The sequence below is a fragment of the Anthonomus grandis genome, chromosome 22, assembly GCF_022605725.1.
Source record: "Anthonomus grandis grandis chromosome 22, icAntGran1.3, whole genome shotgun sequence".
NCBI lineage: Eukaryota > Metazoa > Arthropoda > Insecta > Coleoptera > Curculionidae > Anthonomus > Anthonomus grandis.
Window position 1 is genome coordinate 32226032 of NC_065567.1, and position 25945 is coordinate 32251976.

A 25945-nucleotide genomic window follows, 5' to 3' on the forward strand; every position below is an offset into this window, starting at 1 on the left:
ACATTTAAAATTCGCTTTTTTTGTAATTCTTGTGTAGTTGGTTCTTCAGTTGAATGTTCACAGTTAATTTCAACAGTGTACCAAAATGGATACTTGGTCTTGCATTTGGGAGCTTGTTTTGGAACAAAGCATATCATTCGGAAACTTGGAAAAAAAATATTTTCGAGGATTTTGGAGTTACTTTTAATATATTACAGGCATTTGACGTCATTTTTCATTGTATTTTATGTAATTTCTTATATCTTAAAAAAATAGTAATTTCGCATCTCTCAGAAATTAAATCTGAAAATTATTTGACATATGTTTTTACATCTGCTTTTTTGCTTTAGTTAAGTGAACTTATACTTATCTGAATTTTTTTTTATATACCGCAAAAACCCGGCTTCCTATCAAAAATTCATATTTTCCAAAAGAACCTTCCACATTAAAAAAATTAAATTTAAAAGGTGGCTTACTGTTTTACGTTCTTGCCACATAATTTAAAAACTGTCAAGGTTATTGTTTAAAACAGTTTATCATCAACAATTAATATTTTCCATCAGTATAATTATGTGATTAGGAAATATCGTGTGTTACATGGCGTGAAAGTGATTGAAAATTACCCTTTGATACGTAATAAAAACAAGAAGAGATTTTTTCAAAAAAACCCAAACAATTGAATTTTACGGCGGCGTAATAAACCTGTTTGCGCTAGCAATAAGTTATAAAACCTTTACTAATTCTAATTGGTTGCGATTGTAAAAATTTTTAATCTTTACTGCAACACGTAAAACAGTTTTAATGACTATACCATCGCCATTGCTGTTGCATTATATTTTTAATGTTGATTTTCATGCGACATGCCCCGTAATTGTTTGCATTGCGGTCGCATTGGTGAACAAAAAAAACACACCATTGAAACCGCTAATTACGTGATTTCTTGCAACTGTTGACTGTTTTTATTGCGTTGATACTTACAAAAAAAAACATAAATTTTTTTTATGAAATATGTTTTAAAAACATGGGGAATTAGGGATATTATAGTCGTTACGGCAACATGGCTTATTTTAATACACGAGTTTTATGACGGCGCAGCGCAACTGTATCGAGTTTATATGAATAACTACTTATAATGCGACGTTGCCACTTATTTGTCTTCTTGTTACATTTTCTGTCTGATTTAATAGAAATAAATTATGTATTATCTGTATATTTGTTCTGTAATCTGTAACTTAGGTGCATGGTACGCTTTTAATTATTTAAAAATCTTAACCTAGTAATAAAATTAAGCAGAGTGGAGTAAACAGAATTAACCCCTAAGCACCCTTTTGTCAATTAAATTAAGTATAGTAAATGACAAACGAAAAACATCATTTTATTACGGTAGTTCATATTATATGTAAGTGCATCATGCCAAGGGACATATTTTAGGAAACTGGCTTTGATGTACTTTTATACCAAAATTAAATGATGCAAAAACATGCAAAGATTAACAGCTTATAAGTCTAATAAGCCATTTCTTGAAGCTCTTTTTGCGTCACTTTTTGTAATTGCAGCTATTACAATAAAAACTGTGATAAATACTATTAAAGGATTTTCCTTATAAAAAGAAAGTATAAATAAATTTCAACCTCCTAAGGACATTATTGTACAGTCATAGATTTGGCACAAGAGAAGCAATAATCAGTATACAAAATTGTTAGGATAAAAAAAATGTTCTTATATATTTTATTGATGATGAAAAGGCCTTCGACAATGCAGAACATGACCTGCTAATATCGTACTCCTGGCTCTGGATGGTAAAGACATCCGATTAATTAGCAATCTGTACTGGAACCAAATATTTGATTGAGCAACTTATCAGCAACCGAGCAGTTCGATATAAAAAAGGGTGTAGGACCAGGCTGCATTTTATCATCGATGTTGTTCAATATCTAATAGAAAAAATGTTTTTTTGAGTCGATTTTAGATAACCCTATAGGTTTTAAATTGAACCATCAACAATATCATATATGCAGAATTATTGAATCACGTAAATTAAACAAGCATAAGATTAACGGCCCTGAAATTATTATAGAAAAGAACTAAGTTTAAGGTCGTGAGTAACACTCCACAAATGAGAATTGAGGTAAATAAGAAGAATATTGAGCAAGCATTCCTTTGTACGGTGTAGAGGTCTCAACATTAAAGCCAGTTCCATAAATAAATTGGAAGCATTCCAGATGTGGTATCTGGGTACATATCATGGATAAACCATATATAAATAAAGCAATTGTTCAAAGCTCAAACATAGAAGAATAGGTACAAGTGTTTTATACTTTAATTGTCTTTCTTTGTGTCTTTTATTTTTACACTTTTTAGTATAGTTTTTAATTTTATACACTACACTAACACACTAGTTTTAGGTTTCATATTGTTAATTATGAGTTGTAGTTTCTCGAATCTTGCCTTGTTACCATGTATGTAGCAAATATGCTAAATAAACATATTATTATTATTATTATTATTAATAGAGGGAAACAGGAAGAAGGAAGCTTTTGTGCTTTAGGAATAATAGATAATACAGGGGGATAAGTAGTTTTCAAGAACTCCAATATGCTGCAATTGACAGAAGCATATAATGAACATCTACGCAAGATTTTGCATGGAACTCAAAGAAGAAGAATGTTAATAAATGGGAAAACAGGGACTTTTTTGCAATTTTCTTTGCTTTTACAGTATTCTACGTATAAGTTACATCCAGAATATTCTGGAAATTGTGTTTTTCTTCATGGACGTAGTATTACACGTAGTTTGGTCTTCCACTAAATGAGAAAAATTATTTTGTGACGATCGTTTATGAGGATAAAGTGGAAAAAGGTTATTTTTTCAATATTTTTCTCGCTACTACATTTCACATCTCCGTTACGTCCACAATCTTCTGGAAATTGTGCTTCTATTATGAACTTCATGTAAACGAGAAACGTCATTTTACTATAATCATGTTAATGGCCGAAAAATTGGAAAAAAAATTGTTTTCACTTTTCTTCACCTGTCTCTACCGCATTTCACGTCTCCACTACGTCCAGGATCTTCAGAAAATTATCTTTTTCTAATGTAGATTCTGTGAATTAGAAAAGTAATTTTACTACAATCATCCTGATGCTCGAGACTAAAATGCCGAAAATTTGAATACAAAATTATTTTTTCCACATCTTTGCCTCATTTTTACAGCATTTTTTTGGAAATTGCGTTTTTGTTACGCAAACAACTTTTCTTACATCCCTGTAAGCAAGGAACATATCTTTATTACGATCGTTTATTTCGACTCTACTATATTTCACATCTCCATTGCGTCCAGAATCTTTTGGAAATTGTGTTTTTTATTATGTAGTTTGGCTCCACGTTAACAAATCGTCATTTTACAATAATGTTGATGGTTAAGATTAAATTTCGATAAATTGGGAAAAAAAATTGTCACTTTTCTTTGTATTAACCGCATTTCACGTCTCCATTACGTCTAGGATGATATATAAATTTTGTTTTTCCTGCATAGTTTAGCTGACTATAAACAAGGAACGTAGTTTTATTAAAATCCTTAACCATGCTTCATACTACAATGCCAAACAAATTGGAGAAAGTACGGACTCTTTCTACCTTTTATTGTCTCTACCACATTTCACAGCTCCATGACGACCAGGATCGTTTGATTTTTTTTTAATACTTTGACTCCATGTTAATTAAATGCCAAGAATTTGAAAAAAGTAAATTATATTTTTTGTGTTATTTATGTGAACGCTTCTGCACCAAACGATCCTAAAAGATCTATCGTTTTCTCTTGTTCACATTAGATAGCATTCTAAAATACTTCTCAATTTCCATTGCTTTTCAATTTTTTGTGAATCACAAAATTTGTTCTTTCTATAGGGAGTAGAAATATCTGTTTGGGATTTGTACATAAATCGCCAAAGTGTATATATGACAAAATCAGATTGTGGCAACCCTGAACGGCTTTTAGAATTAAAAAATTTCTAGCGACTAAAATATTGCAGAAAATTAATGAAAGCTAGAATGGTTGGAACCTTTGGTGTCACACTCAAATCACAAAACAAGTTTACCACGGAGAAGTACTGCCTGGCTTTTTCCCTAAATAGAAGGGGGACACAATTATTTAATTGTGGCACTGGAGAGTATTAGTGAAGTGTCTATTTACCTATTATCATCATCCAAGGAATACAGCTTATATGGCATTGATTCAAGGAACTTAATTAATGAAACAACAACTCATACAATACTTATTAGATTCAAAGTTAAAAAAATTGAACAGGTGTTCAGTGGGGTTGATGTAAACTATGAAATGTCTTTGCTGTCTTAACGTTTCTTCACTCACTTCTTACTAATTAGGCACAATTGTGCTTGTACTCTCATCACTGTTTAACCTATTCCATTAACACATGACGACCGAACTCATTACCAGAGAAGTCATCCTCCAAACATTCCTGTAGGGAGTAGAATTCATAGTCAAGCAAGAAATGTTTGGCAGTTCCTACAATCTCGTGTCTAGTGGTCGTGGAGGTCAGTGTATTAAATTTGATCTTAAATAAATCAAACATTGGAGTACGTAAGTACTGGGAAAAGTTGGTGCTCTAAAATCCTCTTATAACACGTATACATCTTCTTTGTAGTCTGAAGATTTTGCAAAGTTTGCCTGACGATAATTGCTTAAGACCAGGGTTCAAAAATACCCCAAGAAATTTGAGTTGTGATGGTGTGAACCCAAGAACCAGTATGTTATTTTATTTTGCGTTCTCTCCAACACAGTAGCCAAGGGGTTATTAGAGTCAGTGGGATTGTACCTTATGATGTTTGTTGTGTCATCTGCAAAGATTATTAAGTCTCGCTTATTCATAAAATTGCTTAACTCATTAATGTAACATATGCTGCTCTTCAATGCTGAATTACTAACTATTATGAACAACATACTGAGTTCGGTTAGACAGGTAAGATTGAATCAGAGCAACACTTTAATTATCAAAATTGTAGGATCCCAGCTTTTTGATTAAAATATCATGCGATACAAAATCAAATGCTTTTGTGCGATGATAGAAAGATGCATATGAAATATCCTGACCAGCTGCTACAATATCAATAGGGTAGTTTATTGCCAAGGTTGCTCATATATTCTCATATACTCATACTCATATATTACCAAAATTAAATTGTTACATTTTAGCAGACATTGACAATGTCTTTATCTTAGTTGCAAACTCGACCGATCGTCTTATGGAGGCTAAAATATTGTAAGAGGATACAAAGTTGCCTACAGTGCAGGTCGAGTTTCACTTAATGTTTCTCTAGATTACGTTAAATTGATTAAGAAAGCAGGCGAATTCTGATTCATTAAATAATTATTATAAAAATTTAAAGAAAGTCGTTGATAAAAATATACAAGATGAAGAACGAGAATTTTATGAAAGCAAAATTTGTAAGGAATAGAACAAGAATGCTTTGGAAAATTACAAATGAAAAGTTGGGCAGACAAATAAAAAATAACAAAGATTCCATTATTGCCATTACAGATAATAATAAAAAAACCGCAGAGTTGGTCAGAGACTATTTCGCCAATTCAGTAAAAAACAGATTAGATAGTCCCACAACAATATGTAACAAATACTTTTTATTTTAAGCCTGTAAGCTTCAACGAAATCTCTTTGATTGTAAAAGGTTTTAAAAAAAAATTTCCAAAGGACTTGACGAGGTCCCAGCAAAAATTTTAGAACAGTGTTGTGATTTAATTTCTGTTATTAATAAACAATTCTGTAGCAGAGGGAGTATTTCCCACACAGTTGAAGTGTTCAAAAGTTATTCCGGTGTTTAAAAAAAAAGTGATCCTAATAGAACTGACAACTATAAGTCCATTTGAGTCCGTTTAAGTATAATATTCTACATTCTTCGCAATATGGTTTTCGAAAAAATATGTCTATTGAAACAGCTTCTCTTGAATTAATTCAGTATGTCTGGGATAATATTGAAAAAAAGATTGAATGTAATGGCTTTTCTGTATGACCTATCTCGAGCTTTTGAAATGATTAATCCGATTTTTATTAAGTATAAATTAGAGAGAATTCAATTGGGTTATATCATATATGACCGACAGATCCTTAGTTGTAAAAGTGGATGATGATTTCTCAAGTCAGTATAACTGCGAACTTGGAACTCCACAGGGTGGCACTTTGGAGCCGTTATTAGCGATGTTAAATTGTTCATGTACGCAGACGATACTACTATTGTAGTTACAGGAGAAAGTATGGAGGAAATCGAATTCAAAGCCTGCTCTATTATGAAAAAGTTTAACGATTGGTGTGAGAAAAATCACTTTATAATAAATTTAGAAAAAACTAAATGCATAAGTTTCTCAAAGAATGTGTTGGAGGCTCAGAGTTTTTCTGTGGTTTTGGATACTGTTTCAATAGTCTGCGAATCGTCAGTTAAGTTTTTGGGATTTATAATAGACCAACACCTATGTTTTCTTTCTCAAATTGACGAGAGATATGCAGCAAACTATCTAGACTATATTTTTCATTGTTTACCCTTAGGAATGAAGGGTCTACTGAGTAGGGTAAGGTAACGTGGGGTAAGTGCGACCAAGAATTTTATTAGTGCCTCTTTACATTTTTTTTAAATATATACATTGCCGAATTAATTTTTGTTCTTTTACAAATTTTTGAAATATAATAATATATATATTTAGTTGCAGGTGATCGCTCTTTCCCAACCGGAGGGGGAAAGTGCAATCGGACATAAAATAAGAAGTTAAATCGTATTATAAAAAAGAACGGGAAAGAGCATCATATTTCTAGTAAGCTTAAAAAATCGGAATAAATTAAATTTTTGATATATCTTTAATATAAAATGCATACCATTAGAAAAAAGGAAACAATATTTTTAAATTTAAGCATATTTTTTATTTAAATCAAACGAATGTAACAAATAAGTAGAAATTTGAGAAAAAGTAAAAAAAAAACAAATCCATATCGCAATTTAGTTAAGTAAAAACGTAAAATGGAGAAAAAGTGTAAAACCCCCGTCTGACACTGATTTGTCTTCTACGTCTGGGAAAATAAAAGTATTTTTGGGATATTTTTGCCCTACAGCAGCTTTCATAAATGAACAGTCATACATTTTAAATGGCTCAATTATTTCGGTCACCAAGCCAACGTATATTTTCTCACAACTTCGAGATTTGAATGCCACTTTTATGTATGTGCCTACAGCTAGATCTTTATGCTGATCCTTATCTGATATGTTTTTTAATTTGCTCAAATTCATCAAATTCTTCAGTAATTTCCTGTACATCACAAATTCTTGAGAAGCTTTTTCTGGAACTATTTGATTCCAAATGTATGTCTTCGAAATCTGAAGATTCAGAACTTGAACTTATCTTCCTGTTTTTTTAAGTTTCCATTTGTTCATTGCACTAGTGCTTGAAACATCGTTTTGCTCGATAACGACTTTCATAGTTTTGCTTTCAAGAATTGTGTGTGTCACTGTAGCAGTTAAAACTTCAGCACCTGCTGAAATTTTCTTTCGCGGTCTAATCGCTTGAGGATTTTCCGATTTATTCAATCGTATTGTATCCAATAAAATATTTTTAAAACATGGGTCACTTTGCTCCGGTGTCTTTTCGGTTATAATGTCTGTAGGTTTATCTGATACTGATGGCTTATTATTGTTTTGATGCTGAAATTGTTGGTATTTTAAATATATATTACGATCAAACGTGTCAGGGGTTATACCATTCCTATTAAATGGTAAAATTCCCCCTTTTCGAAATCCGCTTTTAATAATGTTTGTTTCCAAATTAACCCAAATCTTTCGAAAGAGAAGTGCAAACTCCCGTTTTGAAATACGCCTTCCTGGATTCTATCGTTGCCAATCACACAAACTTTCATCCCAAGATACTTTAACTGATGAAAAAACAGAAAGGTCTAGGGGTTGCAACAAATGACTTGTATGGGCTGGTAATTTTAAAATTTCAATATTTTGAGTTTTTGCAAACTGTACAACTTCTTCGGTAATATGGGTGGCATGTCCGTCGTACAGGTCTCTCTTCAGTGTATGTGGTAACCAAATTATTCTTTAAAAAGTTAATAAAGATTTAGCAGTTTATCCAGCCATTTTTACTAGCAGCAAAAGTCATGTTGGGGCATTTATTACCCGTACTTTCAGGAATCCAATTGGATCATAAATTTAAGCCCTTAAAAATTACTAAAGGTGGTGCCTTTTCACCACTAGCATTAGCAGCTACCAAACATGTGAAGTTTTCTTTTCCGGTGCCTCCGGTAATTCTAGACGACGGTTTTCCCTTTTCTCCTACAACTTTCGTTTTACTAGGATCCGTACATATACTTGTTTTCGTGATCAAAGCCACTTTTTCTAAAGTTTTTAGATACTCGACTAGCAATTCTTCATCCTCTTTTTTTAACGCTGATGTACAACACCCTCCAGTTTGGCTTTTTTTGCCATGACGATCAGACATATAGCACTGTAAAGTACTGTATGGAATAGAGTTTCTTTTTGAGGAAGCTCTTAGACTTAATAGGTTGGAGTTTATGCTCTGAATCGCAGCCGCAATAGCTTTTTTTGTACAACCTGTTCCTCGTTGTGTCTTTCTTTTATAGCTTCTAACCATCTAAAACCAAAAAACACCCATCGGGAAAGTGCAACCTAATGATTGCACTTTCCCTACAATATGTGGTTGCACTTGCCCCACGGTCGATTTTCGATGAGGCAGGTGCAATCATGTAAACAAACAAAAAGTAATTGGCGATACTTATTTAAAACAATACAATTCATAAATAATACCCTTATACCCTATTATTTCACCTAAAATAAAATACTTACCTTCAGTTTTTCGGCAAAAGCCAGCAAATTAAAAATACACGTGCTTCGCGTTAATGCAGTCTCTCGCGCTTATTTTGAAACTAAGACGTATAAACAATAGATGCATTACTGTAAGGATTCGGTCTTTATGATGAGCTTTTAGGTTCACGTTAGGAACCAGCTTTGTGTGTGGCTTGCGTGGTTGCATTTTCCCGCTTTTTACACTTACCCCACCACCTTACCTTATTTGTATTTCAGAAAAGATTTATGATACTGATTTTTGGTTTCAAATATAATATTTTAACAATACCCGGAATTAATATATTTAAATTATTGTTATACATATTTAAAAATCAAGAACATTTCTCTAAAGTAAGTGATTTTATTAAATATAATGTTAGATATAAGGATACTCTTTATTTGCCATAATTTAACTTTGTTTATTTTAAAAAGACTCCCTTTTATGAAGGAATTAGCCTATTTAATCAACTCCATGCTTCGTTAAAATTAATAGATAACTTTTACATATTTAAAAATAGACTAAAACAGCTTATTATAAGTTCTGTCGTCTATGATATCAACGAATTTAGCAACATGCTGAAAGTCACTTCTGCCTAGTCAGCGTCTGTACTTTATTTGTACTGTTTGTTAGTACTTTTGTGGTTATTATAGTTTATAAGTTATAGATGTGTGTAATTAGTTTTTTTTTTATTTTAAATAAGTTAATTAGGATCAGTTTTTTCTCCTGACTGATCTTATTTTATTGTATATGTCGTATCAAATGACCAAATAAATCATTAATCATTAGATCTGGTAACCCAGGTGTTGCTTCTGCTTATTGCTTCTTGGATAAATTGGTGAGGGAACTTGATTTTGTTGGGTGAAGTAAAAACATTCATATTATGATCCAAATAAATTTTCCCCCAAAAGTTTCACAATAGCACGTGAAAAGCGATATATGGTCCTACGTCAGCCCGTTGATCAAATAATTAGATGAGATATAAAACGTAGCGCCATGCGTTTTTGATAAATGTGTATAAATTAGCGGTTTCAAGGCTTCGCTGATCTCAAATTTGTTTCGTAACAATTTCCATTAACACGGTTAGATATCATTGCTGTGCTCGCTCGTACTTAAATTAAAATTAGTTTAGTTCACCGCTGAACGCGATTCACTACGGAGCGTTGAATAAGTCGGATCATTCTGTTTTTTTTTTATAATTTTTCTATTTTTTTACTGCGCGCAAGGAACTGATTAAAAGTGAAACTTTTTTCTGTGATATTGTGAAATTTCTGTTTGTGACTATTAGTGATAACTTCAAAGTCTGCAGGTAATTTTTCTATTTCGCGTTTTTTTTTTTTTTGGGAAATGTGACTGACATGTGATCTAATCATAAGGGGATTGATTGGGGAATAGCATAGGGGCAATAATTCGTGACCACTTAGAAGGTTTGCAGCTAATATAGGAGGCAAACTTAATAAGCCTGGACATCTAAGGTTTCTCTAAGAATTTGTTAATGTTCAATGGTTTAGTAGTTTTATTAATTCGGACTGATTTATTTCATCCAGATTTACAATATTAATTTAGAAAAGGTAGCGATACCTAAACTGCTATGGTTTGATGTTTTCTAAAAGCTGTACGAAGTACATATTACAGTGGTTCTTTGATTTTAGTCAGGCTTTAGATCTGGTTCATCTCATTATTTTTATAGGAATTGATATACTAGTTTCTTTCTATTTAAGATAAGCAGTGGTAAAAATAATTTAAGAAATTCTTAAAAAATTATTGGTTTAATCTAATTTTTTTTTAAACGTTGGTAAGTGTGACTTCGCTAATTTGTAATTAAAAGAGAAAAATGGACTCTCTTTGAGAAAAATTACTAATTTTTTGAAGTTTCAATAGAGCCTTAAAATGCATTTCATTTTATTCAAAGGGGAAAGATAATGGTCACGTATCAGTTTTTTAAATGATTCGCTTAAAAAAAGCAAGAACAGCGTTTCTAATAAATTCGAAATATTTTTATTTGTAGATACCAGATTAAAAAAAATAGTAATGGAAACAGGAAATGCAATGAAATAATTATAATATTCAATGTTTTTTTTTTTAGTTTCAGAGTTAATGTGAGAGTTAATTATCGTGCAGGTTTTTTTTCCAGTTTTATTCAGAGTGCGTTTTAGTTATTTTTTCATAAAAATTATATTATTAACGTAGATGGGTGATATATATAAGAAATGTATATGTATATCGTAAAAGTGATATGTTAGTGATGTGAAGTAAAAAAAAAGTGTTATTGTCTATTGGGCAGTGTGAATAAAAATTCAGTAAAAGCTAAAACTTACATTTTCCTAGCAAATGCTTAGTTTGCAGTGAATAAAAGTAAGTAATTACTAAGAATATTAAGGAAAAGCTTACATTTTTGCAAGCTTGTTAGATCCTGGCTTAAAAATTTTGTATTATTAAACAATTTGGCAGAAATTGCTGCATTTATGAATATAAGATCTGTAAAATTTTATCCCAAAAGAAAAGAAAGTCGTGCCGAAGAATACCACGGTCTGTATAGATTTAGTGAAGAAAATGTTGAGTGGATAGCTAACCATTTTTTGGAGCAAAAAGTAGAGACTAGAAGTGGTGCACTGAGTCCAAAAAAAAAATTCAAATATTTTTGCGCTTTCTAAGTGATCCCGGATTTCAAATAGGGATCGGAAAAGAGGAACAATATGTAAAACAATATCTCATGTTTTACCAAAAATAGTTGAAAAGGCAGGAATTTGGATTAAATTTCCTACAGAAAACTCGACTGACCAGGCAATCAACGCATGGGCACAGTTGTATAGATTTCCCTGTGCTTTTGGTGCAATTGATTGCACTCATGTACCAATAATAAAGCCATCGTTACATGGTGACGAGTATGTTAATAGGAAAGGCTGGTGTAGTATAAATGTGCAAGCAACTTGTGATGCAAAAGAAATTTTTACATCCGTAGATGCTCAATGGCCTGGCTCGGTGCACGACTGTCGTATTTTAAGAAGATCAAATGTTTTTCGTATGATGAGAAGACGTCAATAGAACTATGAAATTATTTTGGGCGATGAAGGGTACGGCATAACACCATGGCTATTAACACCGTATAGAAACCCCACCACACCTCAAGAAATAGCGTATAATAATTTACATAAAAGAAAGCGCGTTATTATAGAACGCTGTTTCGGACAACTAAAACGTCGATTCCCTGCTTTGCAACATCCGATACGATTGAACATTGAGAAAATTCTGTCAGTAATCGTCAGCGCTGTAGTTCTGCATAACGTTGCTAAGTATTTAAATGACGAAGAAAAAGTAGCTGCCGAGGATCACGATAGTGAAGAAGTTGTGGAAGATAATGATGAGCTAAATAACGACCGTCAGCGTGGTCAACAGAGACGAGAAGAAATAAAAAAACGTAATTTTTCAATTGCAGTTGTAAATATACTACTAAGTATGATACCATACAGTGCGTTTTTTTTTACATGGTAAAATTTCAAGTGCATGATAAGTTTATTTTTACTAAGCCTATGCAGACCAAAATTCACATAGGCAAAGTTTAGGTCTATAGAAACATAACAAGCTTTAGTTTCTTCTTAAAAACTTGCTAGATTTTCAGAAAAATTAGATTTAATCTTAGAAAACAAACACTTTTTCATAGCCTTGTATATTGATTTAACAGCCAGAATATTCCATCATTACATTGACAATCTCAAAAAGGTGACTTAAATGATGTCAAAAACGAAATTTATTAAACAAAATAAGCATTTAATTTTAGTAAAAATAAATCCATGTTAATTAAATTAATTAAATTAATAATTTGTATTTTAATGCTTTTAAGCAGCTACTTCAGGAACAAATTACATCACATTCTTTTAAGGACCGTAAATTTGACGAAGGGTTTTTGTTTACTCTTAAAAGAAATCTTTCTACTACATACTTTCTAATTGATTTGCGTAGAACTGGGCGATCTGGATATAAAAGCCAGTAAATACATTTGCCATTTCCTGGTATGAGACTGATACAATCTTCAATCTTACTCCAATCGTATAAACAAAAGTCATTTTTTAATAAATAATTTTTTATTAATTGAACTTTTATTTGTTGTTATGTCAAAACATTTAAATGTCTGTAGCCGGTGGTCATGTATTGTACGGGGTATTTCAAAAGAGTCGATTTTTAAATTAATTTTTAAAATAAATTTAGGCATTTTTATTCTAAGAGCTGGGAGTAGTATGCTGCTAAAAGCCCAAACTTGGCCTGTGTCAATTTTTATAACTACAGTAGAAATGTGCCTAACATGCACTTGACATTTTAACATGTAAAATCCTGTGTACCGCATTAAAAAAAACACACTGTATAATATCAAAAGACAACATGAATATTAATACGTAATAAGTAAAATAAATAAGAAACTTGAAGGAGGATATTTTCGACAACAACTTTTTCATCATAAATATTAGAAATTCTTCAAGTCTAAACATCTTCTAGAAAGTTTTCAATGGGCCACACTGTATAATGTTATATTTTATGGTTTTCATTATTCTGATTTTTTTAAGTTAAATTTATATGTAAGTTGGTACCTTAATCTGAGTAAAGTTCATTAATTTAAAAACGTTAACAACGAAAACAATTTATTCCTTTAGTTACAACTTTCTGAACAACACATTCCCCATTGATCTCCCTTTTCTTTTTGTATTTTTTCCAACAATAATTTTTCCCCCTTATTAGTTCCAGCTGTTCCAACAATACCACTCAGTATTGGACAAATTTGAGGTTTCGTCTGTTTCCTTAAATTTGGATTTTTTAGTAACTGGAGACTTATCAGGTAAACGCCGAACACGAGGTGGAGGTGGAATAAATTCTTCAGTTTTGGACGTTGATGGCTGAGGTTGTTCCACAGATATTGCTCCTGAAATAATTTTTTTGGATCAAATAGCAGCAAAACAGTAATTTATACTATTCAGCAAAAAAAAAAACCGCTGCAAATTCAATCAATACTTCCACATCACTGTTTGAGTACCTTACCTTCCCTTAGTACTTAGAAAACGACACACATCATATTTTAACTACCTTGAAATATTTTTTCGACCTTGATGATGGATTCGTAAAATAATTAGTAGAACTAGATTCATTTAGCCCAAAAATATTACCTTAAGAAAAACTTCATATTATAAAATGTTTCCCCCCTCTCAAATGTTTTCTCCCCCCAAAATTCAGTAGGGTGTAAAATCAAAATATGCATAACCAAAAACCCCTAAAATGACATATTACTCGATATTTGATACGAAAAGATGTTTTTTTTTTTTAATTTCATTCCCTCCCTATTCCCGTCCATTATCTAAAATATTCAGTGGGATCTAAAATTAAAATCTTCATACCCAAAAATCCCTAAAATGCCATTACTAGATTTTTTACATTTTTTTTATTTTACCCCCTCCTTATTACCTACCTGGTACTTTTTGAAAAACAGGGTTTTCTTGTCCTTCCATTAGCGCCAAAAGTTGTTTTTCCCACGCGTTTAAAACAATTTTCCTCTTTCCCGTTGCAGTTTTGTCCGTCTTTTTCTTCAACTCGATCTTCATATTTTGGATTTTCTTTTTAAGTTGTTTTTCAGTTAAATCCCTTCCAATTTGCAAAATATATTTTTGGTGGATTTCTTTGTATGCTTGTTCTTTTTGCTCTTTTATTTTAGGAACTTGCGATTTATTAAATATAATATTATAGCTTTCTAAAATTTCCATCAATTTCAGGTTGGACGAAATTTTTACAGGAACTTCAAAAAATCACTTGTAGAATTTTCTGAATCACTACTCATTTTGAACGTAAACACTTAGCACTCGGAAATGATACTGGTTTAAAAAATTTATAAAAATGTTCTCGATATTTGCCTTTGTCGGTTTGCACATCGGCAGTTAAAAATCGACAGGTCTGCGCCTGCAGTTTCACAGAATTTTACGGCCGACTGATTAGTCACAAAAATATAAATATAGGCCTTATCAGAATAAAAACATTTTTCTTTGAATGATTTACCAAATAAGAACTTTAAGTAACTACTTAAAATATCTAGCTTTTGCTAGTAAGTAAAAGCAAAAGGTTATTTACTTGTGCCCATGCCCATCCACATAATATTGTTCTGTTGTCATTAGTATATATACAATCGACAAAAAAGCTTTTTCACAGTAAATAGCCTTAAAAAAGACGTAGATAAAGGTCGAAACGGCGGCACCTTTTCAAAAAAGGAAGTTTTTGATTTCTTAGTCCTAAACCTGTGAACTCCATCAACGCTACTTACTAAGGACACTTAAAGCCATAAAAATGTATTTAATTTTTATCATTTTAAGGTAAAAAGGAAATACTTACTTAACTTCTTTATTATTTATTTTTGAACCTATGTATTTGGCTAAAAAATTATAAAAATTTTAAATTCAATAATTTCAAAATATTTAGTGCCATAGGAATGAGAAAAAAATATGAAGTTCAATGTTTTTTTCCATATTCAAGTAGAATTTAAAAAATCCTTACAATTTTTTTTAATATTGTGAAATTCATGTTTGTAATTGCAGGTAATTATGTTTTATCATATTTTATCTAAATGGTTTTCACAGAAAAAAAGCAATTTATTTAGCGTCATTCGTGCAAACTTAGATAAAGTGCAATTCTGTTTTAAGGGAATATTTTGGGTTGGCAAACATTTTCTTACAATTCAAGAAATTATGCGTTTTGTTTATATGAAAATTAAAGTAATTTTTTTGTTTAACTTTTAAATTCGAAATAATAATTAAAATAAAATAAGCCTCATTAAGCCAAAGAATTCTGGATATTTTTCAGTTTTACATGAATTTTTTTTATTAAATTTTAACCGCAGTGAGTTATGGTAGTTTTAAATATAGTTTATTTCTTTATTTGTATATTAAAATTATTGAGTTTTTGTAAGGTATAAATAGAGCTTCAATTTTTTTACATCTTATTTAAAGGGTGGTTATTTAGTATCAAAAAGGCAAAATATTAACCTAACTTCTTAAATAGAATTTGTTTTTGACAAAAAAAATATGTTGATCTTAAGACTGCAAATTTAAATGCAGGGATAAATATTTGAAAAAAAAATTACGTTTTTAGATAGAAAACCTATATCTAACCGAATCGCCATGATGAAATACCAAATTATGTGAAAAGAAATAATGATTTATATAGAAATAATAAAAAGCCTTTAATACTTGTTACTAAAAACCTTTAAAACATGTTAAATACATGTTGTATCCTCGTTTATATTTATTTATTTAAGTACAAGGCTCTTCTACAGATAGACTCACTAATCCAGGAAAGGCAAAATACCTTAGTGAATTTAAATACAAGTAAACGCTTTGCCTATTATCACACTTTCACTAAAACTAACAAATATACCAAGAAATAAACATAACTAATTTATTTATGAATATCTTTACAATAATTAAAAAAAAATAAGAATACTGACAATAAGATCTGATAATGAGTTCTCCAGATTCTTAAATTCGCTATCAGATATTGCAAATATATCTTTTCCTCTAAGGCCAATTAAAACTAAAAAACAAAAGCCCTGGTCCTCCAAAGGTCTTCGTGTATCGGCAAAAAACATGCGCTCACTTTCCTACCTAAAAAAGTTCTCAGAATCTATTGCTTTTCATAATTACGTCAAGCAGTATAGGAAAACTTATCTTAAAACAATTAAAGCTGCAAAAGAAATCTATTACAGTGGGAGGCTGGCAAAATCTGGCAATGTAGCTAAAGAAACATGGTCTATTGTTAACGAGCTAAGAAATAAGTCTACCTCAACTAGCACTATCTCTACATCACCCGAGGAACTAAGCAATTATTTTGTAAACGTGGCAAAAAATCTAATGGCCACCATAACACCTTCTGATGATCCTCTGTCATATCTCTCTAATGAAAATTTGCACAATTTCTTTTTTACGCCAGTATCATTTACAGAACTTCAAAGTACAATTAACGAAATAAAAAACAAATCATCAGCTGGTACAGATGGGCTTACTCTTAAAATGTTTTTAGTAGACCTAATCAACATGTCATTTCAAAATGAGGTCTTTCCAAACTGCCTTAAAACTGCAATAATCATTCCATTACATAAAGGAGGAGATAAAGATCAAACCTCAAACTATCGTCCAATTGCACTTGTTCCAACCCTCTCAAAGATCATAGAACGCCTGGCTAAAAAAAGGTTTTTGTCATTTTTGTTTAAATGTAATATCTTAACCCCTTATCAGTTTGGATTTCTGAGCAAAAAATGCACCAACGATGCTATATTCTCACTATTTAACAGTGTTTATTCAAATATTAACAAAAATTACTTAACAGCAACAATTTTCTGTGACTTTTCAAAGGCTTTCGATTGCGTAAACCACATTGTTTTAATTAACAAATTGCAGCACTATGGATTCAGAGGTATATCCCTTCAATGGTTTAAGTCAACTTGTAAAGGTCGATACGTCAAGATCTTCTTGTAAACCAATTGAATGTGGGGTACCTCAAGGTTCCGTTTTGGGTCCTATGCTCTTTCTGCTGTTTATAAATGACCTGGCCAGCCTGAACATAAGCGGAACAATCTGTCTTTTTGCTGATGATACTAGCTTCACTTGGAGCAATCCGAATGCAATGGCACTACATACAACAATTTCCAACGACTTGGTCTTCATTAAGTCGTGGTGCGATTCCAATCTTTTATGCCTAAATCTCTCAAAAACTAAAGTCTTATCATATAAAACGACCATTCCTCCATTTATTCTAAACAATACCAGTTTGGAAGTTGTTGAGTCTGTCAAGTTCTTGGGTCTTGTTGTGGACGGCTCTTTGAAATGGGATTTGCACATAGATACGTTATCTAAAAAACTAAGCTCGTTATCTAAAAACTAACTAAGAAAATGAGGACAGTATTACATTTCCTTGCAAATATATATTTTAAATATTAATATATTGCAACGTATCGGCCTTATCTTGGCTTCCAATACATTGCAATAACAACAATCATAAACAGTGAACAACATCAAACAACAAAAGACATACTGACACTAACAGGAATAAGACAGGGTGATAGTCTCAGTCCATTCCTATTTATTAATTTGTCACACAGAATGACAATAATTGACAGAGGGTACAGACTAGACAAGTTTTATCAGACTAGTAAAAAATACAACATGTCAAACTCCATTGATAAAACAAAATGTACTTATGACCTTCTCCAAAGAACCATCAGTAGAAGAAATAAGCACTTTTATTGATTCCCATTTAAATTCGTGTTGTATGAGTATTTGTACATCTATTAAGTCAAGCTTTTCAATATTGCCCTAACTCATATTAACAACCTAAAGAAACATAAAATTAACTATTTTTATAATTTCCTCACAAAAAAGCAACAAACCTAACCCAAGACATTATTCCTGGATCCATGTCCAGGTCGAGATCCAGAAAAACCGCCGAAAATCTCTTAAATCCCGACCCAGCCGCGTGGCACGCTTCCCGTGGCCACGAGAGCGGTCTTGCGTACAATGGTGCGATCAATAAACAACACGCAAAAGGAGTTAAAAGTCGCAACTGGGTCGCACCCAAATATATCGACTTGACCCACATCCGTTCACAATAGCTCTGGAGCAGACTGTCGCCACACATTCTGGATGCTGGCGTTCCTGGATGCCCTCTCGTCAAAAGGGGAGTATGCCACGTTTAAGTAATTACTGTTAAGTGCAGACGCGACACTGTCAAAAGGTCTCCCTACTGTAGCATCTATGTTCTGGAAAATATTTAATGGAGAGCATAAAGTTACTTCATCAAATACGACTTAATGATTATTATCATTATGTAACACTTTAGCAGCTTTCCTTACTATTTATCCAGAAGCTTATATCGTCATGTCTTAAAATTGACAAGCCATTGCATTAGTCGTTTTCTTCCAAAGTTAAGTTGGACGACGCTAGAAACATTTGAAGATATATTCCAATATCAGCTTTTCTCAAATATCTATTGAGAGCTGTCCAATTTACTGAAGAACCCTCTATTTTATCTAAAACGTGAATTATAGCTCATGCAACCTAAATACATTGGTGATGTCACTTTAAGCTGATTCTCGTATTTTATCCTTTTTGTGTCCTTGGACGTTTAAAATCATTGCAACGTATTACTAACGTTGCACTTTTATTTTTAGCTTAGTTTGCATTTCTTTTTATTTTTTATTGTTTTCGTTATGCTATACAAGTTTAGTTTATACGAATTTTATATTCTAAGTTGGATTTTTAAAAAGGGATTCTGGTGTTATCGGTTTTTAATTGGCGCAGTCGTTGGTAGGATTGTCAAAGATCAATTTATCGCATATTAACTCTCTGGTTGCAACATCGGTCGAGAGTAATTTTAGTGAATATTTGGAAAGACCAGTTAATAGTGTACTAATTCGGCTAAATACGTCGTGAATTTAACTGGATAAGAGATTGGTACTACATTGACCAGTTTCTCAAAGAGTTGGACGAAATAGCCACCTGAAGTTATTCCTTCTCATATAATGGCATTTAGAACCTCATATTTCTCGAAACCAAATTACTAAAGAAAATTATCTGATTAGTACTGATTAAATTAGGACTTGCTTAAGTTGAAGAATATAGCGATCCACGTTAATTCTTTATTGAGACGTTAACCCTATAATTTTAGAGGTGAATAAACCTTATTTCATGCATAGATTTTAAACATAAATCATAAGATTTATTGTTGTGATCCATCTAACATCCATCTAACAGCAGAACCACCTAACATCCAATTAGATATAGATGAAGTCGCTAGTGGCCATGTTTACACATATCTGAGTGTGATAGAGAAATAAAGAAAAGAATGACACAAGCCAGAAAAATTATAGGATGTCTAAATAGTGTGACGTATAATGAAATAACGTAAATGCAACATATATGAAACACTCATTAAGAACAGTTTAACTTATGAAGCCGAGACATGCAGAATAATGGAACAAAATCGAAGAAAACTTGAAGTGATTGAAATGAATCTTTTTAGGAGATTACTGGATGTATCAATAATAAATGACGAGGTACGACAACGAATGGAAATAAATGCCTCGGTAATGACAGACATAAAGCAAAAGAGGTAATATGCTACCAAAGGATGGAAGAAACAAGACTACTATGAAATGGGTACCACCAAATCGCAGAAAACGAAGGAACCGAAGAAAACGTGAGAAAAAAAACAAAATGCATTAGTACGAGAGACCTGATAGAGGAACAGTGGAACAACAAAAGAAAGTGGAAGTTCAGATCAGACAATGATGAAAGACGTTTTCAAACCGATATATATTTATTAACTCCGCCTATCGGCGCCGAACGTGGCGCGTTTGTCTGGAACTCGTCAGCCAACATCTCACCGCTACATAAAAGAATAACGAGTGTCGTAATTTATATTAAAAAAAAAAAACATTTATTGAGTCCAAGATATTGGAATATAAATTTCTTACAAAATTATGGTAAATTATTATGACAATGCGAAATTAGGAACCAAGGCACAGCACCATCTCCAAATAACTTGCTCAGTAACTTAAAATTCAAACCATTGACAACGTTGTAATTGAATGCATGTCAGCGCAGAAAGTTGCACTCTAAGATGTCACGTTGCACAAAAGTATAATTCATTAAATAGCATATTGCAAATACTGTTTTAAATACATTTTTAAGATCCCGATTTAAAAAAGAGCCTTTTACATTAATTACATCTTAGTTCGATAAATTAATTGAATTCCCGCCCAGAATAATTATTTAATTGAGTGAAATTATGAATTGGCTACGTCGTAATGTTGTCATCATTATCTGAATGGAAAATTTGTTATTAAACTATTAGAAAGAAAAACATGGCAGAAATGAACCCACTTGATACGTATTTAATAAACACGCCGGGGTATCGTAGTTTGAATGCGTGACAATTGAATTTTCTTTTATTTTAGGAAGTACGTCAATTTTATTATCGGTTTCCTGTATAAAAAAAATTGGATATTAACCTTTCAATATTTTACATGTGTATATGGTAGACATGTACAGTACATCGTACATATTCTCGTTATCTTGTTAATTATTATCTCGATTTACGATTAAATAATTATTTTGCAAAATGGCTAAAATGATAAAGAATGTTTTGCAGAAAGTACGTATTAGAATATAAGTATTTTAATTTGAATTACAGCAAAAATTGCACTTAAAATATTTATTTAACCAACACAGGGCAATGGCAACGTTGTAAACAGTGCCCTATCGGCGCAGAACGTTGCGTGCTGACTCGAAACTTGACCCTTATTATTTTACCGCTCTATAAAAGCTTTAATTAAAAAAAAAATTATTATAGGCATGTGTCTTTAGTGAACAGCTGTCGGGATTATTAAATTTTAATAAAATTATTGTTTTCTTTCACAATGAATTTCAAAAAAAAAATTAAATAGATGTACGTCATATCCGTGCGATAAATCTAATTTTTTCCATTAATTAAAATTATATTAAGAGCCTTATCAATTGTGAAGGTGAATTATCAGACAGAATGATAATAATGGTATTAATATTATGCGCATGTAAACAATAGAAAATAAATAAAAAAATCTGGTGTTTTTAATTTCATACTATTCTTCCGAATCGCTTTTACAAAACCTTGAATAAATATTCATTAAACCACGTAATTAATTCACGTAAATAAATTCAAAAACCGCTCATGCGCCTTTTAAAGATTCGCAAATTTTATTATACAATATTTAATTCATCTTAACTAGAAATAACATCAAAAAGTTGCATGTTCTTCTAAGAAAAAAAAACCTGAACGAATTATATTTACTTTATTTATAAACAATATCGTAAATAAACCACGACCTTAGCAACAATATTTGCGACATAGAAAAACCTGTTTTTAATTTTTATTAGGTTTTCCGTATAGCGAGAAATCAATTTTGTGGTATTTCCATATATTTCACTCATATTTTTTATCTTCTGACCATTCAATAGAGTGCAAAATTAGCTATGAAATAATGCTATTCTGGGATGTCCAGTTAACGAGAAATTGTTGAACTGATCCTTTAAAAGAGATAAAAGTACAGTTGTTGATTTAAAAACTAACGTTGAACTCCAGTTATCAAAGAGTTTGAAGAAATTGAACTTCAAGTACGATGCGATACGATATGATTCTATAAAACTATTCTTTAAGAAACATTTACATGAATGCAAGTTAGGGAAAACAGTTGAGAATTTTTAAGATCCAAGATCTGTAGTAATTTTTATAGTGAATCACCAACAAAATACAAAAATTCTTCTTCACTCTCTGTTAATGATTTGATCCTTATAAGTAGATCACCATTGAGTGATCACGAAACTCTTCCTTACTTCTGATTTGTTACTCATATAGCACGTAATGCTTACGTTAAACCAAATATACATATGCTTACAGTACATATTTATCAGAAATCGAGCGTAAATACAAATTGTTTAAAATTTGTTATTAAAATGAGCTGAATATGCATATGGGTCACAAGGGTATAGTGACCCGGATCCATAACGACTTTGTTTATACTTATCAAATTAGAATATGCAAAAGATGAATACTTGTAATGATAAGAGTTCTATAAGGAATAGCATGATTTCGATTATGATATTGATAAATTGCCCACGTGTTCAAACTGTTGTTAAATTACATTAAAAAAGAGTTCATTTAATAAGCTGTTTTTTGCTATATAAGCAAGAGCATCAGACGCCCCCGATAGTTAATTAAATTAGTTTAAAGAAAGGTTAACAAACAAAGAATTGTTATGGGTCTGTAAGAGGAGCGACGACCTTTTAACATCTTTTTTGTTTGCTTCTGGCTGCTCTAGATAGTTTAACTATTATTGTAAATATTTGCATAGCGGTAGTTAATGTATGTATATTATATTACTTAAGTACATTTACCACTGAAGGTTAATGACAGAGAGCTTATTATTTTCATAGAATACTTAAACTATTTTTTTTTAATAATAACGGTGGTGGACAAGATGATATGTAATATAAATTATTAATTTTTTTAAATTTTAATAACAATTTCTTTTTCTTTCAGATCACGTCGTACCTTAACTAAGAAGAAAAAAGCTAAATAGATATACGATAGACTAACCAAAAAGAAAACACAGTGATTTTTAACATTATCCACGCCAGAAGCTTAATGTTGGACTAATTCTCAATCTATCGATATTACACTGACGAACATTAATTTACCTTACAAACTAAAAAGATGCATATAGAAGTACAAGTAGCACTTAACTTCGTAATTTCGTACCTGTACAATAAACTTCCCAGGAGGCGAGTTAATATTTTCGGAGAGGAGTTGGAGAAAGCATTAAAAGAGAAATTCCAGGTAAGGAGTTCTAATTCTTTCTCATATCATTAGCATCAAAGTCTGATGATCAAGCAGGCATTTTAACTAATGATTAATATACTTCAGAAAGAATACTTTGAGAAACTTTTCTATTAAAATAACGGCTGCAAAGTGTAGAAAAATGAGCATTAAAATTTAATTCACTTAAAAAAAATTTAATGTCCTAATAAAAAAAGTCCATTAGATCTGAGTCCGGAGATCTAGCAGGCACTTCAACTAATGAATGCATAAGCAACGTTGCATTTTTTAAAACTTCTCTCAAGTAAAAGATAATACTGTATATGAATTCCAGCCTTGAATCCTAATTTAAACCTGCAGGAGTTTGCTTCCACATATTGTGTCTGTAACATACACAAACTGACTGTCCTATAATTCCAATTCCTTTTTTTCAAGCTTTATATCAATCAAAATATTGCAAATATCTTTGACAAGCTTCGCTACCATGAGCATGACAAACAGCTGCAAAGTCTGAAAAAATGATTACATTGAGACATCATTCAATTAAATCTTCTAGTATCTTTATTTTTTTAAATAATATTTCAATAATTCTTAGGATGAAGTAACCAAATAATTTCACTTTAAATGTTCTGATATAAAAAATCTATTAAATATAAATCCGGTGATCTGGCAGGCTCTTCATTTAAGGAATGCATAATCACGTTACAATATTTGATACTCCTTTTAAGAAGAAGATAATTCACGCCAATTCCAACCCTGAATCTCAATTAAAATATACAGAAGTTCGCTTGCGTACGTTGTGGTTGTAACATTTTCTTTAAAACTAGGTTAATTAAGCCTAATTTCAATTACAGGAAATATTCTTCCAATCTCTCTCTACTGATTTTGCTTAATAATTCCCAGGAAGAAGTAGCCAAATCATTATAAACTAGCCACTTAAATGTCCTCATATAAAAAATCTATTTCATCTAAATCGGGTAATCTGGCAGACTCTTCAACTATTAAATGCATAAACCACGTTACATTCTTCGATACATGTTTCAAAAAAATGATAATAATGTACATCAATGCCAACCTTGATTCCTAGTCAAAACTTATAAGAGGAGTCCTCGATAAGTTGTGGCAGTAACATTTTGTTTAAAATTAGATTAATCAGACCTATGATTCCAATTACAGGAATTTTCTTCTAATCTCTTTCAACTGGCACTGCATCTCGAATTCTAGGCATTCAAGCTTTACATTAATCAAAAACTTTCAAGTATCATTAAAAGGTTATTATTAATAATCTTGAAAATAAATGCTTTTTCTATCTAAAGTGTGAAGAAATGATCATATTAAAGCATCATTCAATTGTCCTGATTTTGTTTAATAATTTTTGAGAAGAGGAAGTCAAACTATTCACTTTAAATGTCCTGATATAACAAAATCAATCAGATCTAAGTCCGGTGATCTGGCAGGCTCTTCAACTAATGATTGTATAACCACGTTACATTCTTTGCTACATCTTTCAAGAAAAAGATAATAATTTACATCAATTCCAGGCTTGAATCTTGATTAATATTTACAGGAGTTTCCTTCTACCCGTTGTTTTTGTAACATTTTCTTTAAAACTAGATTAATGAGGACTAAGATTTCAATTATAAGAAAATTTCTTCTAATCGCTTTTAACTGGTACTGCTCTTCTTGGAGCTGCAATTCATTTCATCCAATCCTATTATGAATACTAGCAAAGGTCCTGGTCCTGATGGTTTGCCTTCGATGTTTTTGAGAGAATGCAGTTTTATATTAAAAACATTTAACTTCTCATTGAAAACAGGTGATTTTCACTAGTTCTGGAAATATAGTTTTATCACACTAATTTTGGAATCTGGAGATAACAAGCAAGTTACAAATTATCAGCTTATAAGTATTCTCAGCTCAATTTCCCAGCTTTCCAAAAACTTGATACATAATTATCTGATATCTTAGTTCAACTAATACTAAAACAGTTGGAGTTTCTGTCAGGCAGATACGCTGAGTTGAATGTTCTACCTTTTGTTGATCTTGTTATCCAGTCATTTGAAAATAGTAGTTAGGTACATGCTGTTTACACTAATTTTTCAAAAACATTTGACAGTGTGAAAATCACGAAAGAAATTAAATCGTTATGGCATCTGTGGCTGAGAAGTTACTTAATTAATGGATAGTAGGCAGATTATCAGGCTGTGTAATTTTTAATCTAATAAATGTACCTTCTGGTGGTCCTCAAGGATCCCATTAACGTTTTTGGTACTTGCTTTATACACAGTGACTACCTTTTATTTGCAGATGACCTAAAATCTTTTTGTAGTATTACAAATGAGGCTGATGGCGTCAACCTACAACTGGATCTGGACAGGCTTGTAGCTTGGTGTATCAACAACAATATGGACTTAAACATTTAAAGTTATGTCTATTCTATTAGTGATACTTCTGGAGGTTGTACCTAGTGTAAAGAACCTGGAATTTGTGTTCTATTCCAAACAAAGTTTTCTTCTCACATTGTGACTATTGTTTTAAAGTCCCTACAAATGCTGGATTTGATAAGAAGATACACAAAGCACATTGAAAGTGCTCATTTCATTAAGTTCTCTACTGCACCCAAGTTCATGCTCACCTTGAGTATGGATCATACATATGGAAGCCTCAGTATAACAACTTAACAAGATTTATTATGAATTTGATTTGAAG

The 25945-nt window shown here is 31.5% G+C and overlaps 2 protein-coding genes and 1 long non-coding RNA gene across 5 annotated transcripts in view; 1 reads left to right on the forward strand and 2 right to left on the reverse strand.

Moving 5' to 3' along the window:
• Positions 1 to 25945, forward strand: part of LOC126748098 (protein Tob1-like) — a 109290-nt gene that overhangs the window by 64534 nt on the left and 18811 nt on the right. For 2 of the 3 annotated variants that reach the window (XM_050457098.1, XM_050457097.1), the window contains one exon: positions 22961 to 23257. In XM_050457098.1, coding sequence (XP_050313055.1) covers positions 23135 to 23257 — 123 coding nt within the window. In that variant the 5' untranslated portion in view covers positions 22961 to 23134. Of the gene's footprint in view, positions 1 to 9925; positions 10170 to 22960; positions 23258 to 25945 lie in introns of those variants that run through there. The other variant, XM_050457096.1, reaches the window with a different exon arrangement.
• On the reverse strand, positions 8455 to 9011 carry LOC126748100 (uncharacterized). Its single transcript, XR_007664631.1, has 2 exons — positions 8863 to 9011; positions 8455 to 8650 (listed from the first exon to the last, which is right to left on the reverse strand). It is a non-coding gene; the product is annotated as an uncharacterized LOC126748100 (long non-coding RNA).
• On the reverse strand, positions 13588 to 15238 carry LOC126748458 (uncharacterized). Its single transcript, XM_050457713.1, has 2 exons — positions 14313 to 15238; positions 13588 to 13772 (listed from the first exon to the last, which is right to left on the reverse strand). The coding sequence occupies exons 1-2, from the start codon at positions 14602 to 14604 to the stop codon at positions 13588 to 13590; spliced, it is 477 nt and encodes a 158-aa protein (XP_050313670.1). The 5' UTR covers positions 14605 to 15238.